The sequence below is a fragment of the Neovison vison genome, chromosome 1, assembly GCF_020171115.1.
Source record: "Neovison vison isolate M4711 chromosome 1, ASM_NN_V1, whole genome shotgun sequence".
In the NCBI taxonomy this organism is placed as follows: Eukaryota; Metazoa; Chordata; class Mammalia; order Carnivora; family Mustelidae; genus Neogale; species Neogale vison.
Genome location: NC_058091.1, coordinates 42674645 through 42692220, shown reverse-complemented (window position 1 = coordinate 42692220; position 17576 = coordinate 42674645). Strand labels below are relative to the sequence as shown.

General features: G+C 36.5%; 1 protein-coding gene across 2 annotated transcripts in view; it reads left to right on the top strand.

Moving 5' to 3' along the window:
• The window catches only part of ORC3 (origin recognition complex subunit 3), a 63198-nt gene that overhangs the window by 804 nt on the left and 44818 nt on the right, over positions 1-17576 (top strand). The window contains exons 2-7 of one of the 2 annotated variants that reach the window (XM_044245952.1): positions 3691-3745; positions 9610-9707; positions 11411-11555; positions 14381-14485; positions 15947-16095; positions 17349-17482. In XM_044245952.1, coding sequence (XP_044101887.1) covers positions 3691-3745; positions 9610-9707; positions 11411-11555; positions 14381-14485; positions 15947-16095; positions 17349-17482 — 686 coding nt within the window. The remainder of the gene's footprint in view (positions 1-3690; positions 3746-9609; positions 9708-11410; positions 11556-14380; positions 14486-15946; positions 16096-17348; positions 17483-17576) is intronic. The other variant, XM_044245962.1, reaches the window with a different exon arrangement.

The following is a 17576-nucleotide window of genomic DNA, read 5'->3' as shown; positions in this document are numbered from 1 at the left end:
GTTGGTAAGAAGATAAATTGTCTAATATAAGTAGCCAGTAGCCACATGTGGCTATTTCAGTTTTAATTAAAATTAAATAAGAAATTCATATTCCCAGTTTTACTAGCCACATTTCAAGTGCTCAATAACCACATGTGGTGGTGACTACCATATTAGTGCAGAGACATGATATTTCTCCTTCATTACCAAAAGTTCAGTTGTACAGCACTGCTACAGACCCAAGCAAGACTGTTAGTAATATTGTGAGTGCAGCCAGGAGCCGCTGAAGTTAAGCTGTGATAAAGTTGAGAATGTGGATGAAAAAACTACAAACTCATTTCTCCCTACGTTAAAACAGTAGATTAGAGGACTCTGCCATGGATCTGATCTTTAATTTTGATGAAAATTAAACTAGAATTATGGAAAGGTGTGCCTTCTGAGACTAGTATCAAAGGGGAACTTAAAGCTATAGAGCTTAAGTCTATAGAATATTGACTATGATGCTCGGTGCAAATGCCAGAAGAGGTTTAACTGTGCTTGTGTAGCCTGGTTACAGGGGTGAGAGAGCACCTGACTCCAGGGTCCCAAACAGACCACCTTCAGCCCCTTGCTACCGACAAAATCCTAAATCTGAGAAATGAGTGGTAGGGAAACTGGAAAGGAATGGGGTGGGGGTGCTTTATGATAATTACCTGTGACCAACAAATAATAAACCAACCACTAAAAAGAAATAAGCCATTGATGGTGTTACCAATAGAAATTTTAAAAAGATTTACGTTCCCTGGTTAGCTTTCTATTAAAGACCAACCCTAAAGACCCTTGTTGGCAACCCTTTGGTACCCCTCTCACTCTTGAGGATTTTTCTGTGTCTTTACTTAATAAAGTTCTATCGCTTTACTCACCAAAAAAAAAAAAAAAAGAAAAGAAAGCAAGCGGAATTTGTTTCAGTGAGGCCAGCACTGAGAATTCTGACAGCAACCTTGAGTCTCAAAGATGGTCTGCAAAGTGCTGATAATATTTCCAGGTTTATGTGAGAAAAGTGTAGGACAAAGGAGGGCAGTAGAGGTCAGGTTGATCTTTGTCTTGGAGTCAGTCGTGGGCGGGGTCTTACTGTCTCAGGACAGACCTTATTGATTGAGTGACTAGTTTCCATTACCATCAGGAGAAGCTGTGCCCACTGGAACTTTTGCCTGAGTTAAGAGATCGGCTGGATGGGGTGCCTGGGTGGCTCAGGTGGTTAGCCACCTACCTGCCTTTGGCTCAGGTCATGGTCTCCAGGTCCTGGAATTGAGCCCTATGTCAGGCTCCCTGACAGGGTCTGCTTCTCTCTCTCCCACCCCCACTCCTTGTGTTCTCTCTCTCAAATGAATAAACAAAATCGTAAAAAAAAAAAAAAAAAAGCTATAAAGAAGAACTTAATTATTGGAAAGTTTTAGGTCAAAATGGAGGTAGTTGCAGTTCTCTTACACTAGTATTTTTTATTAGGAATGGTACTGTTTCTGTTTCGTGCTGGTTGTAAAGTTCCATAGGTTTTGATGAGTGGTCTGCTCTCTAATCCTTTTCATTGCATAAGGCTCATATTTTTGTATGTATTGCAAGAATTGTGAGATATTGTTCAGGAAAGCATTTATGGCATTATAATAGAAATGCTTGTATTGAGATGATTATGGGGAACTTGTATCAGTAAGATTCTTTAAGGACTATTTCGGAGCTCATAGAACTGCTAGCTTTTTTTTTTTTTTTTTTAAACCTATCTAAACTTCCTTTTCCTTGTCCTATTTTCTACCTGTTAGCTCTCCTCCTAGACTGCTTCTCTCTCAAATACCATCATTTTGATCAGCAGTTAAAAGTGGTTAACCAGGGCGCCTGGGTGGCTCAGTGGGTTGGGCCGCTGCCTTCGGCTCAGGTCATGATCTCAGGGTCCTGGGATCGAGTCCCGCATCGGGCTCTCTGCTCAGCAGGGAGCCTGCTTCCCTCTCTCTCTCTCTGCCTGCCTCTCCATCTACTTGTGATTTCTCTCTGTCAAATTAATAAATAAAATCTTAAAAAAAAAAAAAAGTGGTTAACCATATTACTACCTGCCATACCTTAGGATCTATTCTGGGCCCTTGTTTATCTTACTCATTCTTAGCTCCTTTTTCTTTACTGAATTGCAGGTGAAAGGAGTCAATGACAAGCTTGTGGTGGTACTACAAGATTTTTCTAAATGTGAATGGGTATTTCAGTAGTTCACTCGTTGCAAATACAAGAGTGTAAGGCACAGAACTTATTTTGGATCCTGTTATCCAAATGGCCACTTTATATTTGCCTAGATTTCTTTAGCACTGTCCTGAGATGACTTTTTCTAGGTATATTTTTTTCATTCTTTCTTTCATTTTCCATAAAAATGGTAGTCTTTAAGAAGCCATATGGGGTGCATGGCTTTAGGATTGGTAGAATAAACGTAGGACTAGTAGCTTGGGGGCTGTGTATCACTAGCCAAATAATAACATGAAGCTAAATGTAGCTAGGAGATTACCAGGAAAATTACTTGGCAAGCATTCATTCCATATACTGATTGCCTAATGTATATGCTAATGCCTGTCCTAGACAGGAAATAATTATGAATTATATGCAGCCTGTGCTCTGAAGGCACTCACAAACTACTTGGTGAGACAGACCCTTAAATAACTGTGATACACAGTGAAAGTGATTTAAAACAAAGCAAAATAAAGGCCTTTAAGTGTTGTGAGATCTTAGGGAAAGAAATAATTCTAACTAGAGAACTGAGGAAGGTTTCCCAGTGCAGATAAATAAGACTTTTATCAGATAAAGAAAGGTGTGTAAGGTGAAACAATAACCAAATTATCTATGTCCTGACCATGTTATGGATACTTGAAGTTTAATTAAATAATAAATACTTCTTTTGAAATGAGAGAGTGTTATTCATTTTAATAGTACTTATGTTCTTTCTTCTCTGAGTTTTATAAAAATGAAACCTTTCTGGGTTTAAATTTCATCAGCGTATATTTTCTTTTTCTCTTAGATTAGCTCCCTAAGAGTAAAATCAAAGATGAACATCCCATGGGAAGGAGGAGAAAGAAATGGATAGTCCCTTTATTTAGAATTTTCTTGCTAGGGGCACCTGGGTGACTCAGTGGGTTAAGCCTCTAATTCTTGATTTCAGCTCAGGTCATAATCTCAGGGTCCTGGGATTGAGCCCCTCTTTCCAGTCTCCACTCAGCAGGGAGTTGCTTGGGATTCTCTCTGGCTCTCCCTCTGCTCCTCCGCACTGCTCCTGCACTCATACGCTCTCCATAAAAAAATAAATAAATAAATATTTTTTAAAAAAGAATTTTCCTGCTGTAATTCAGATAGAAGAGAATTTCTCAGCACTTTAAAGAAATGCCTTTTTAAAAAAATCTGCTTATCCATAAAATATTTGGTTAATTGGGGCGCCTGGGTGGCTCAGTGGGTTAAGCCGCTGCCTTCGGCTCAGGTCATGATCTCAGCGTCCTGGGATCGAGTCCCGCGTCGGGCTCTCTGCTTGGCGGGAAGCCTGCTTCCTCCTCTCTCTCTCTGCCTGCCTCTCTGCCTACTTGTGATCTCTCTCTGTCAAATAAATAAATAAAATCTTTAAAAAAAAAAAAAAACATTTGGTTAATTGGATTTATCTGTTCCTTGGATACTTTGACTTTATGCTTTTTTCTTCCTTTCTTTTATTTTTTTAAGGGCTGCTTTGTGTTTAAGCCAAACTTCAAGAAGAGAAAGATCTCTGTGCCAGTAGGTAAGATGTCTTAATATCGAATTGGCTAATTTTCCTTCCCTAAGTCTTAAATTTACCTAACCCTAGTTAAATTAGTAATTCTCTTGTCTAAATTTGACTTACTTACCTTCTTGATGTAACAGTTGTGTTCCAAGGTGTAGTGAAAGGGATAAGGTACATCCCAGACTTCCAGTCTAAAAGGGAATCCAAATATACCTTCAAAAGGCAAATTAGAAAATAAATTTTCTTCAAAGGATATGTCTCTGTTTTTCAAAAGAGTTTGATTGTCTTAGGGGTGCCTGGATGGTCAGATGGCAAAGTGTGTGACCCTTGATCTCCAGGTTGTAAGTTCAAGCCCCATGTTCCACATTCGGCATAGAGCTTACTTAAAAGCATGTATTCAATAAAATAAAATAATAAGGTTAACTCAGAAGGAAATTTAAAAAACAGAGAGAGACTGTCTTAAAAATGTCAGTGATTTCCTGGGGTGTTGGTAGGGGAAGTTGACTACAAAAGGACAAGAGAAACTTTTTTCGACTTATGGAAATGTTTTCTAGATCAAGGGAGCAGTTATGCAAGTTAGGGCACATTAAACTGTTAAAAGAGTCATATTTTATCATTTGTAAATTATTTCTCAATGAAATTAAACATAAAAAAAATATTGTTTTTTTCACTTTCTTCATTCATTTCCAGGTAATCTGTTTGGTGGTCATGTTAGAAAGAATTGACTTTTTCAAACAAATCATGACATTACTGCCAGAAAATGTGTATAGTACTGGTTTTCACTTATAGGTGCAGATTAGAATCACTTGGGGAACTTATAAAAAAAATTGTGTTTGGGGTTTTTTGGATATAATTGGATTTTCATATATAGTTGTAAGAAAGTGTAGAGAGTTCCTTGTACGCTTTACCCAGTAATCTTCAGTGGTAATATTTTGGGTAACTGGTGACAGTATCACAGCCAGGAAACTTAACATTGGTATAATCTATTGACCATATTTAGATTTCAACTTGGGGAACTTTTTTTTTTTTTTTAAGGATTTTATTTATTTATTTGACAGACAGAGATCACAAGTAGGCAGAGAGAGAGGAAGGGAAGCAGGCTCCCTGCTGAGCAGAGGGCCCGATGCGGGGCTTGATCCCAGGACCCTGAGATCATGACTTGAGCCGAAGGCAGAGGCTTTAAGAGCCACCCAGGCGCCCCTCAACTTGGGGAACTTTTTAAAGATACTAATGCCCAAACCCCATCTCAGACCAGTTGAATCAGAATCTCTGGAAGCGGTACCTAAATGTTGGTAATTTTTTAAAAGCTGCTCACAGGGAAAAAAAAAATACGCAGAATGAGAATAGATCCAGGAAACTCAGCGACACTGTCAAGCATCAGTCGCATGATAGGGATCCCACAAGGAGAAGAGCGAGAAAAAGGGCAGAAGATTTGTCTGAAGAAATAATAGCTGGGTTTTTCAGCAGAAAGTATGCAGGCCAGATGGGAGTGGCATGATAAATTCCAGGTGCTAAAAGGAAAAAATCTATAGCCAACAATACTCCATCTAGCAAGGCTTTCATTTAGAATAGAAGGAGGGATAAAATTTCCCAGAAAAACAAAAGTTAAAAGCAAACAAGCAATGTCCTTGTCACACATGATGCCATTGGCCTGTGGAACCCAAATTCACAGTCCCGCTGACCTCCTGCCTGAGTCAGCAGCCTCGGCCTGCCACCTGCTCAATGCCAAGTTACCACACCTTCACTTCAGATTGTCAAGGGCTCAAACTGGCACTCTTCCCCCAAATTCCAGCCCCTGTGCTCAAGTTTGTGCACAAAAGTGGACAAAATTATAACAGCAGAATGAAGCAACCCGAACAGAGACACTAATTCTGTGGAATACATAATGGATTAAAAGGAGTGTGCTAGGCTGAGTCTCCAACAAGCACATCAAAGAACAGTACATACAGCATGATTCTGGTTAGTAGGAGAAACAAACCTGGGAAAAATAAGACGATGAAATAAGAGAGGGAGACAAACTATAAGAGACTCTGAAGCATAGGAAGCAAACTGAGGGTTGCTGAAAGGGAGGGGGGGTGGAGGGATGGGGTAACTGGGTGATGGGCATAACTGGGTAATGAGCACTGGGTGTTCTGTGCAGCTGATGAATCACTGAACTATACCTCTGAAACTAATAATACACTATATGTTAATTAATCGAATTTAAATTAGAAAAGGAAACCTAACAGCTCCTCACAGGCTTATTCTTTACACTTAATATTCAGTATGGTAAAAATTAATTCTGATGGAAAAATTATGATGTGGAATTAAGCATATGCATGCACTAGCTTTGAATTAAAAAAGAAAAACTGAACTCTACTGTTATATGACTAAGGAAATAAAGAACGTGTAGTTATGGAATAGGATTTTTCCAAATCCTCGCATGATGCAGATCTTAGGGTGTTACTCCTTCAGTTTGGGACCAGCTAGATAAGAAACGTGTGCTCAAGGAGCAAATAATAAAATGATGGTTCATATTGAGGGGACCAGAGGGTAGGGAATATGATTTATAATAAGAATCCATTTTCTCATTAACAGAATAAACCATTATCTTAAGTTCTACACTTTCTTAGCCTTAGTCTCAAAGAAACATGAAACTTTCTGTATTCCCTGGTTCCTCCCCAATAAAAAGTGACAGTGATAGACTTAGAAATAGTGAACAAAGAATAGCTACAATTTAAAGTATTTTTAAGTGATGGATTTGTGAACATATTTCTTTTATGTTAAAGACTGCTAAACTCGAAGTAGTTCATTTTCAGAGAAAAATTCAAGTTTCATTTCCCATTATCTGTGAAGGATACAGAGCATGAAATGACATCTAGTATTACCAGCGATATCATTACAACTAGCATTTTGCTAGCATTTATTGAGTTTCTATTATGTGCGAGGTTGTTCTAAGCCCTGTAGTATGTGTTACTTTGTTTAATCCTCTCAGCACACTGTGAGGAATCTATTATAAGTATCTCCATTAAAATATGAGGATACTTAGAACTTTCTCACTGATAGTGCTAGTAAGTGGTCAAGCTGGGGTTTGAACCCAGTTGTCTGATTCCAGAACCTCTGGTCTAACCATTACTTGGAACTATGTCTCATAAGATGAGGTGAGTGTTTCCTTAGAACTTTTTCTGTTGAATTTCAGCTATAATTTATTAAGATTTGTTCAGAGTTTTAGTATTAGTAAACCTTATGTATTTAATTATATAATTTGAACTTTGCTTTTAAAGAAGTACATTAGTTTTGTTTTGTTTTAATTGGGCTGACCTAAGACCAATAGATACTGTTTCAATACGAGACTCTTAGAGGAATTGACCCTGATTATAAAACAGATGGTGTAGGAATAAGGAAAACATATCCAGATTTTAGCACTTGCCTTCACTGGCTTCAATTCTTGAAATAGATTGCCTGAAGAAGTAGGAAGATGCCCTGCATTTTGCCCACCATCTGTCCCCTGACTTGAAGACACTTGGATATATACCTAAGAGAAGACTGGTAACTCTGCCTCTTGTCTGTGTTCTATGGATGACTGTACATCCATGAAAACGACTGGGCAGGACCTGGAGAGAGAGAGGTCTGGAGAGGCTGAGACGATGGTGGCCCTGGCCCTGTAGGAGATGTTTGCGTTGAAGTCAAGCACTGTGTGTAGAAGAGGGAAGGAACCTGTCAACTGAGAGCTTATATTCTGTAGTTCTTCTCAATGCTGATTGGTTTTTTACCTTCCTGATCTATAAATGGCTGAGAGAAGTCATGGTAACAAGTTGAATTGTCCTGCTGCTGTTACTTCCCAGTTTCTGACAGTTTTTTGGTTAGTATTTTGGTGCCACATTATAGCAAGTAAAAAATGAATGTCTTGATTTGCTATTTTAACATTTTATATGATTTTACTCATTACCAAAGTAAAATGGCTTTTTTTGTTCTATTTAAGGTTACCTTATTATTCTGCTTTGTCTCTTAATAATGGTATATTTCCCTTTTTTGTAAAGTTTATTTATTTATTTGGCAGACAGAGATTACAAGTAGGCAGAGAGTGAGATGGAAGCAGGCTCCCCACCGAGCAGAGAGTCCGATGCGAGGCTCGATCCTAGGACCCTGAGATCACGACCTGAGCTGAAGGCAGAGGCTTTAACCCACTGAGCACCCAGGCGCCTCTCTTATCATTTTACCATACAATGACTTCGGTATATTCTGAGGTTTTTGATAAATTTAAAAACTATTTGCCTGGGGGCGCCTGGGTGGCTCAGTAGGTTAAAGCCTCTGCCTTCAGCTCGGGTCATGATCCCAGGGTCCTGGGATGGAGCCCCACATTGGGCTCTCTGCTCAGCAGGGAGCCTGCTTCCCCTCCTTCTCTCTCTGCATGCCTCTCTGCCTACTTGTGATCTCTGTCTGTCAAATAAATAAATTTTAAAAAAATAAAAAAAAAACCCAAAAAACTATTTGCCTAAAATTCTGAGTCAACAATGAACAGAAGCAAAGTTCCTTAACATAAAAGGGAATCTGTATTCCAAATTACCAGCCAACATTAAAACTTGATGGTAGAATGATAGTGGCTTCTCAGTGAAATCAGGAACAAAATATGTATTTTCACTGAATTCTTTAAAAGTTGTAGTTGTTACAATGAAATACCTAGCAGTAAACAATAAGAAATATGAGAGAATGTAGAAAACTACAAGGAGTGTGAAATATTTGATTACAAGAAGAAACCTGTAGTGCTTTGGATGTAGATTTTCTAACAGATTACAAATGTTACTTCTTCCCAAATCAACCTACACATTTTATTTTATCCAGTCAAAATACTATTTTAATTATTTTTTAGCAATGGCAAAATTTATTTGAAAGAATGGCTTAAAATAATTGGAAAAAGAATGATTATGTGTGGTGGTAAGAGGGAGACCTAGAATTATTCCGTAAGTGAATGTACTACAAGCTCCAATCATTTAATGATTTCAGATAGTTCAGAACAGCTGTGGGACTAGACTTGGATTCAGTAGAAAAAAAGAATTTAGAAAATAGTTGCAGGTGCTTTTTTAAGTACTGAGATAAAAGAGCACCTCAAATCAGTGGGAGACATGATGGATTATTTAATAAGTGAATGTTTTCATACTGAAGGTTAAAGCCCAAGTGTGCGTGATGAAATCAACCTAGTCATAATAGTTTTAAAAAAAAAGAATAGAAAAGAAAACATTTGCCATCACATGATAAGTATTATTTTGTGGAACTTTTGTTTTTGTTTCTGTTAAACATCTATGTATTGAATTATGATATGAAATGTATTCCTTAATGTGGATCATGGTTTGAGAAATTTGAAAACCACTGGTATTTTGATAAATTGTGTTTTGATGAATGGCTAACCATTTGGAGGAAAACATTAAAAAACATATAAAATAATATAGACAGACTAAATAGAAGGCTGGGCTAATTTGTGTCAATTGAATAAAATAACAAGAATCGTGGTAAGAATCATTTCATAAAGGAGAGTTCAGAGCAAATATATGAAGTGAAGTATACAAGGCTTTCAAATAATGAAAATATGTTAATATTAAATGTTTCTGTCTCAAACCAAATCCATTAAATACTGTTAGCAATTTAAGTACATGATAGAGAAGTACATGATAGAAATATAGCCTAAAAATTAAAGATATTTTAATCTTATAGATACAATAATTATAATAAAAATACAAGACATAAATAAAATTAAATATAAGGGATACTGAATATTACCTGTCTCCAAATATATGTATTTTTGAAACATATTCTAGTCCCCTCCCTTACTGTGTGACTTTGCACAGAGATTTTCTAACTTTTATTATATAAAAAAGAAACTGACCTATTTCTTTCTGTGTTTTTAGGGGACTATTTTAATAAAGGGAAAAATGAGTCTGAGGACGGTAAGCTTCGATTTGAAACTTATCAGTTGATATGGCAACAAATGAAATCTGAAACTGAGGTGAGTACTTTTCTTAATGACTTCATATTTCTCTAATAATGTAAATCTCAGATTTGTTCCTTTTCATCTTCCTTTCCATCTATTTTCAAGACTATTGATGAAACATAGGTAATACTAGTTTAGTATAATATGTATGTTCTAAAAAATCACTCATGTTCCAAGTATTAAGCATAGCTTCAGGTACTGGAACATATATATATTTTTTGGAACATATATTTTTAATAGCTGCCAGTCCTCACAGCTTTTAAGTGGCGGCGCTCTTTAAAATATCCGTTTAGGGATGCCTGGGTGGCTTAGTCAGTTAATTGTGTGCCTTTTACTCAGATCATGATCCCAGGGTCCTGGGATTGAGTCCCACATTGGGCTCCTTGCTCAGCAGGGAGCCTGCTTCTCCCTCTGCCTGCTAGTCCTCCTGCTTGTGCTTTCTCTCTTTCTCTGATAAACAAATAAAATCTTAAGGAAAAAATAAATTATCCATTCAGTTATATAAGTAAGAAGTCAAGCTATTTTTAAGCTACTTCATTCCCTCATCCTCATGTCCAGTTTCTATGTTCTTTATAATCCAGCTCTGATATAATTTCTCTGCTATGGCAGATTCGTAGCTCTAGGGCCAACATCTTGAGTGAACTTGTTTTGTTTGACCAATACAGTGTTGTATTTTTTGTTTGTTTGTTTGTTTTAATGCCTGTGGAAGGGTTTTGGACTTTGTTTATTACTGCTTCCCACTACTCTTTATTGCTTTCCATCTAGGACTTTGCTCATTTATGTATTCCAGGTGACCCTTGAAAGTATTTGAGTTTGTGCTTTCCAGTTTAGGCCTTCATTTCTTAACCTGGATCCTGATGATCCTCCTAACTGTTGTCTCTGCCATTGATGTCAAACCCCGCAGGTCTGTCACTAAGTCCCTGTGGCACCATTGGCCAACTCATGGCCAACGACTTGGGTTGAAAAGTCCTTCCTGTGGCCGGCTGCAGGAGTTTTCCCACCTCACTGCCAGTACAGCTTCTCCTTCCCCTTCACAGTGCTGCCTGATTCACCCATCTTAACCCTGATGGAATCATGTCTCTACTTCACATTCCCTCAGTGGTTCTCCCCACAGGCTAAAATCCTAACTTTTTAACATCAAGTATAACTTTATAGGCCCAGCTCCTTGCTTATTTGTCCAGGCTCATTCCCTACCACTTCTCACGTTCTTGATGCTTAGCTCTGACTGTGGTTCCCCAGGTACTTGGTGCTTCCTTCCTTGCTTCTTCTACACCCCATTCCTTCTAACTTTCCTCTCCATATGATCACCTCCTCCATCCCCTGCTCTAATGTTTTGACTCAGATATGTCACCTCCTCAGCTTAAGTTGAGTGGTGCTGTTCTTTATCATAGCTCTCTACCCAATGCCCAATGTATTTTAATTGTAAATGTTCTTGTTAATTTTTTTTTCCCCACTTTTTTAGGATAAAGACTACCTTTCATTTGTAAGGTGGTTAGTAGATGTTTGTTGAATGACTGAATGAGATTTTTTTTAGTGTGGGAGTCCAAAGTACTAATGATTGGAGATTTAAGGAAAAAACTTTTTTTTTAATTTCTTCCATCTAATAATCATTTTACATGTCATCCTTGGAATTCCTGACAGTTTTCTTTGCCAAAGTTAGGAAGATGCATCAGATTACTACTAATAATAATTCATAAAATTTTGTGTTTTCTTCATAGCAACTACAAGAGGAATTAAATAAAAACCTCTTCAACAGTCTAATTGAATTTCTGCAAAAGTCGTGTTCTGGATTTCAGAAGAATTCAAGAGACTGGGGCTGTCAGATAAAACTCAGAGAAATTCCAACTGCTGCTCTTATTCTAGGTATGTATGGGTGTATGTTTGTTTTTATAATTAGTGGTTTTGTTGTTGACAATAATGGAGAATAACCTGGTTTGATAAACCTGTTTTGTCTCTTATAGAATTAAGCTAATTATAGTTAGCTTTATATACTTTCAAAACCAATAAAAGTTCTTTATGTTGATCATACATCAGTAAATGAAGAGAAATTGATCCAGGATTAGCTAGTACCCTGTTCAACTTTTTTGTCAGAAAAATGAAGAGGAAGTATATTTGTGTTTCTCTTTTTAGTTATTTTATGAGAATATGTGAAATTTGAATTCTGTAATAAACACTGGTGGGTAAATAGATTTTTTTTAGTCGTCTCTTCAGTGGAATTATCTATGACCTTAATTTTATTTCCCTGTGCTTAGTTTATTAATATTAGATTGTTTTATAGTACTGTATTAACATTGTTTAGAATAGGGTTTAGATGAATTAAATATAAACTGCTTTCAAACTGCAGATTGTGAATTTCTTAGGCACTTAAATATCCATCATTAATGTCCCATTTTAACCAAACATCTGGTTGAGGGATAATGGAAAAAAATTTCTTTGGGATACTAGCAAATTTCCTTATTTCTTTTAGAAAGAAGGTTGGATTTATTTGGATTTCAAATATACTCTTCATTGCCCTTAAAATTTGTTATTTATGCAAGGTGTGTTGAAATATCGGGCACTGAGATAAGGACTTACTTTATTGTTTAATACTGCCTTTAATACTGTTCATTACCGGGGCGTCTAGGTGGCTCAGTGGGTTAAGCCTCTGCCTTCAGCATGGGTCATGATCTCAGAGTCCTGAGATCAAGCCCCACATGGGGCTCTCTGCTCTGCAGGGAGCCTGCTTACTCTCTCTCTCTCTGCCTGCCTCTCTGCCTATTTGTGATCTCTGTCAAATAAATAAATAAAATCTTTAAAAAAATAAAATACTGTTCATTACCTAGATCTCATTCCTGATTTTCAGTGCACTACTTAGTCAAAATTCAGTGTACCTACAAAAGCCTCCAAGGGATTTTAATAAATGCATTTTAGTAAAAACTTAGTTTTTTAGTAAGAACATTTTAGTAAAAATTTTAGTAAAAACATTTAGCAAATGTTTTTGTCAGTAGGTCTGAGGTGGGGCCTGAAACTTTACATTTATAATCACCCTCATGCTGATGCCTGTACTGCTGATCCCAGGACGAGTATGAGTAACAACACACAGGGAATGATTTTTATAATAATTTTATATAATTTTTATAATTTGAACAGCTTTTCAGTGCAGCCTCACTTAATTTCAAAGCCCTTTCTATTTATGGATGAGAAACTGATGTGCAGTGATGACCAGATTGTACTGTTTGGTGCTTTGTTTCTTCATGCCAGGTTATAATAATTGGAGGTGGAATGGGGAAAACATCATCAAGAGCAATGGCTTGATAGGTTGTTGAGAGCACTGTGTAAGTCCCTTCTCTGCCTACTGCCAAAAGGGAAAGAGAAGCTAGTGGAAATGTTGTATTTCAAAGTCAGTTGTCTGAGAACATTTTCCCAATTAACAACATTGTTGATTTTTTGTTTCTAGTCCATTGTTTTAAGCAACAGAATGTTAAATAGCTTGTAAAGTCAGTCAATGAAAGATGAGCTAAACCTGGTTTTGCTAACCTCCCAAATTCCTTCAGAATTGCAGTATTGCAATCATAGGCCTTAATGCTTGCTAAGAATATCATTTTGATACTGTAAAAAAAAAAATTTGGTCAAAGAATGCTTAAGCACAGTTGTACATTTTCTATTTTCAAAAAGGTATATGTCCATTTAAAAATAACCTGCCAGCATTTTCATTTATTGCCCCTCCTAGGAAAAATTTTTTGTTTCTTGGTGGCCTGGATTCTGAACCTTTTGTTGAAGTTTTATAGTACCAATTATCAACCAGTTTCAAGATGTTTGCTGTTGGCACCTAAGTGCCAAAGCACTTTCTAGAAATCACAGATTGTGATGTCAAGGAAAGTATCAGTCAGAATTTTTTTCCAGTGTAGCGGGGAAATTACACTTAACTCAGATAACTACATGCTCAACACTAAACTCTGATTTGTGGAAATGAGAACATGAGCGACTTAGTAAATACCTAAAGGACCTAAAGTTTTATTCGTTTTTAGGCTCTTCCCTTAGAAATTAGCTTACTGTATACTTAACCTATTGTATTTACTACAACAATCTTTAATAGTGTTACTGATTAGATTTTCTTCGCTTGTTAAGTTAGGGTCACAGTAAGCCTGGAATACATATCACTTAGTTTTGAATCATTATTTTAAGAGTTTTTTTTTTTTAAAGACTTCATTTATTTATTTGACAGAGAGAAATCACAAGTAGATGGAGAGGCAGGCAGAGAGAGAGAGAGAGAGAGAGGGAAGCAGGCTCCCTGCTGAGCAGAGAGCCCGATGTGGGACTCGATCCCAGGACCCTGAGATCATGACCTGAGCCGAAGGCAGCGGCTTAACCCACTGAGCCACCCAGGCGCCCCTATTTTAAGAGTTCTTTATGAATTTGACAGAGTAACATCCTGAGATGTATTCAGGGGTTAACTCCATATCCTCAGTAACTTTTTTTTAAAGAGAAGTTGTACAATATACCCTTTGTGACAAATAAATATTATGTATGCCTCCAGGTATCTATTGTCAGTGGAGGTCTCTTCATTTATGCACTATATATTTTTTTAGTTTCTGTTACTAATTGTATTTAAAAGTACTTTTAGTAATTCACTGGATGTGTTAGCCTTGTTGGTTGTTAAATTGTTACTAATACAAATGATGGTGTGATAATGATCTATTATTCCATAGGTGTGAATGTAACAGATCATGATTTAACATTCAGAAGTCTAACAGAAGCCCTTCAGAATAATGTCACTCCGTATGTAGTCACATTGCAAGCTAAAGATTGTCCAGGTACAGAATAAATAATCTTGGTGAGCTGTTAAACTCTCTTCTGATGTCCTGTATCTCTCTCTCTCTCTCTCTAGCTTTCTTTATCCTTTTTTATTTGTGGGAAGAGCATGGCACTACATTTTTGGCAGGGTGAGGTTTATTGCCTATGGCAGTAATCATGACTGTTGCAGGACTCTTTGCTACCTCTTAGTTCATTTATTCTAGCTCCATCCTGCCAGATTAACTTCACAGTCAGCAATAGTCTAGGCATTTTATGAGATGTGTTCCTTAACCTAGTAGAAGTTGAATAAGTTGGACAGTTTGGGACAGGGAGCTGAGAATTAAGGATTGGGGATTTGGCAGCTCTTATTTAGTCCAACAGAGAATAGACTGTAGAGGTTCATATTCACAGCCTCAAATCATCCTGCTGTTCTACTCTGAAAGACCAGCATGGTAAAAAATGGTCCATCACCAGAGCCAATCTTAGGTATATGAAGCCATTGAATCTAAAGGATGTGGACATTAAGAGAATAAAATGGGCTTAGATTTCAACTGACATAAGGTCTTTATGTGCTTATATTACTTTCATATTCATAAACTGACTAGAACTGATTAAATAAAAACCCTTAGGACATCTTTTAAAATGACTCTAAGGAAGGTTTATAATCAGTAAAATAATTTAAAATAAATAACACTTCTGATTTTTTTGTTTTTGTTTTTGTTTTAGGGGCCTTAAAAACCTTTCACTGTCGGGGTGCCTGGGTGGCTCAGTGGGTTAAGCCTCTGCCTTCGGCTCAGGTCATGATCCCAGAGTTCTGGGGACATCTTTTAAAATGACTCTAAGGAAGGTTTATAATCAGTAAAATAATTTAAAATAAATAACACTTCTGATTTTTTTGTTTTTGTTTTTGTTTTAGGGGCCTTAAAAACCTTTCACTGTCGGGGTGCCTGGGTGGCTCAGTGGGTTAAGCCTCTGCCTTCGGCTCAGGTCATGATCCCAGAGTCCTGGGATCAAACCCCACATCAATCAAGGCTCTCTGCTCAACAGGGAGCCTGCTTCCCCTCTCTCTCTGCCTACTTGTGATCTGTCAAATAAATAAATAAAATATTTAAAAATAAATAAAAATTTAAAAAATTTAAAAATGTAAAAAGAAAAACAAAAAAACCTTTCACTGTCTATTGTGATTTAAATATAGATTGTTTCTCATAATTTTCATGTTTACACATTTGCTTAGGTAACACTTTTATTGTGGACAATAAACATAAGCTTCGGCTTAGTGTTAGTCTGAATTAGCGAAATTTAAATATTAAAGAGAAGATTAAAATGAACATTAATAGTTAATATGTTAAGTGTTATGTTAATGTTAAGTATAGAAAAATACATCCTACCCAAATATATATACTGATCAAGAACTTTAAGCTATTTTATATTTTTTTAAAGAGAGATGATCTTTCTTACTTTTTTTTTAATCTATTCTGCAGATATAAAACATTTTTTGCAAAAGCTGGCTTCACAGTTGGTGGGCTGCTGTGTAGATGAGGACTCCAAAGAGGGAAATATTCAGGTTTCCCAGAAAAAGACACATTGTTCAATGGATTCTCTTTCTAGCTGGTATATGAATGTCACACAGGTAAGTGTAAACTGACAATTTTCTCTCTGGAAATTGGCATATGATTGAAAAGGCTTAGAATTATATTAAACATAGCACTGTTTTGTTCTAATAAGAATATGCTTATGATTTCCAGCTATTAATAGTAGCTACTTATTTTTCATAAGGCTGTTAGAAATTAAAAGTATTCTTTTATCCGTATGCAATCTAATTCTGGTAAGTGTTTCAATTCTTACAAAGCCATTTTATTTGTGGGTGAATGTCATCTAGTGACAAAAACAATGTCAGGAATTGGTTCTGCTCTAGATTCTGTCTCTGTGACAATGGCTGTAACTCTAATGTATTATCTCTTAGGTCCCTCAGTATTTGCTTTTGTGCAGTAGAACCATACTGCCAGTTCCCACTGTCAACTTAGTCCAATGAGAAATAGTCATTTTTTAAAAAACCTAATTCGTTCCACATTTAGAATTCTTAGGAATAAATGGTCTTATAAGTGAAATATATCCAGCAAACAGATAGCTAAAAAGTTCATTCTACCATGACAGTCCCTGGTGAAAATGGATCACCTAGGTGATTCACAGAGAACTGCACCATAAAACCACAGCTTCAGTTCACGATGCTTTGTAGACAGAGTATGGGAAGAAATACTATGGTGACTTCTGATAAAGGTGTTTGCTGAAGTCAGTCTTAAGTGAAGTTTTCATTTTGCTTTATATAGGAATGAAATTGGGTCTAATGCTTATCATAATATCTTAATTTGATCCACAATTTTTAGTTTTGTAGATATCAAATGTACATTCAGTTTATGTCAGATGTCTTTAAAAGATCAGGATTGGACCAGATGATATTAAAGATGCTTTTCAACTTGAAATTTAACAGTAGCAGAGCAGCGAGTAGTTTATTGTGCTTTTTATTTAAAAATACTTGTTCTCACCTTAAAGCAAAATAAAATATTCTGTTAACAGAAAAAATAATCTATGGAAAGTCTTCTCCCAATGCTTTTTTCTATCATTTTCTCAGATAGCAGAAATAAATATTTCATATGAGTTATAGATTTTACTGAGACTTTTTCTTCTTGGTTATTATTCCCATGTCAGACACAGAAAGATTCTGCTAGTAACTGTTGAAATGAGTTTCTCTTTATTATGTGGGAGAAATAAAAGGAACAGCTTTACTGTAAAATATAAAGGAAGATATATCAACGTGTGGCGTTATAGCATCGTTTGGGTGGTAAGGCTTACTGTTAATTCCTTCTTTTCACAATGGCTTAAAAGAAGACAGATCCAAAAATGCCAAGGAAAAAGAGGACTTCTTCTAGCCAATGGCAGTCTCCTCCTGTTGTGCTTATCTTAAAGGATATGGAAAGCTTCACCACAAAAGTACTCCAAGACTTCATAATTATTAGCAGGTAGATCATGTAACACCTGGCTTTTACATAAAATTCTTTTTATTAAGGAAACATATAACTTTTAACTTGAAGAGTACCTCTTCCAGAGAAAATG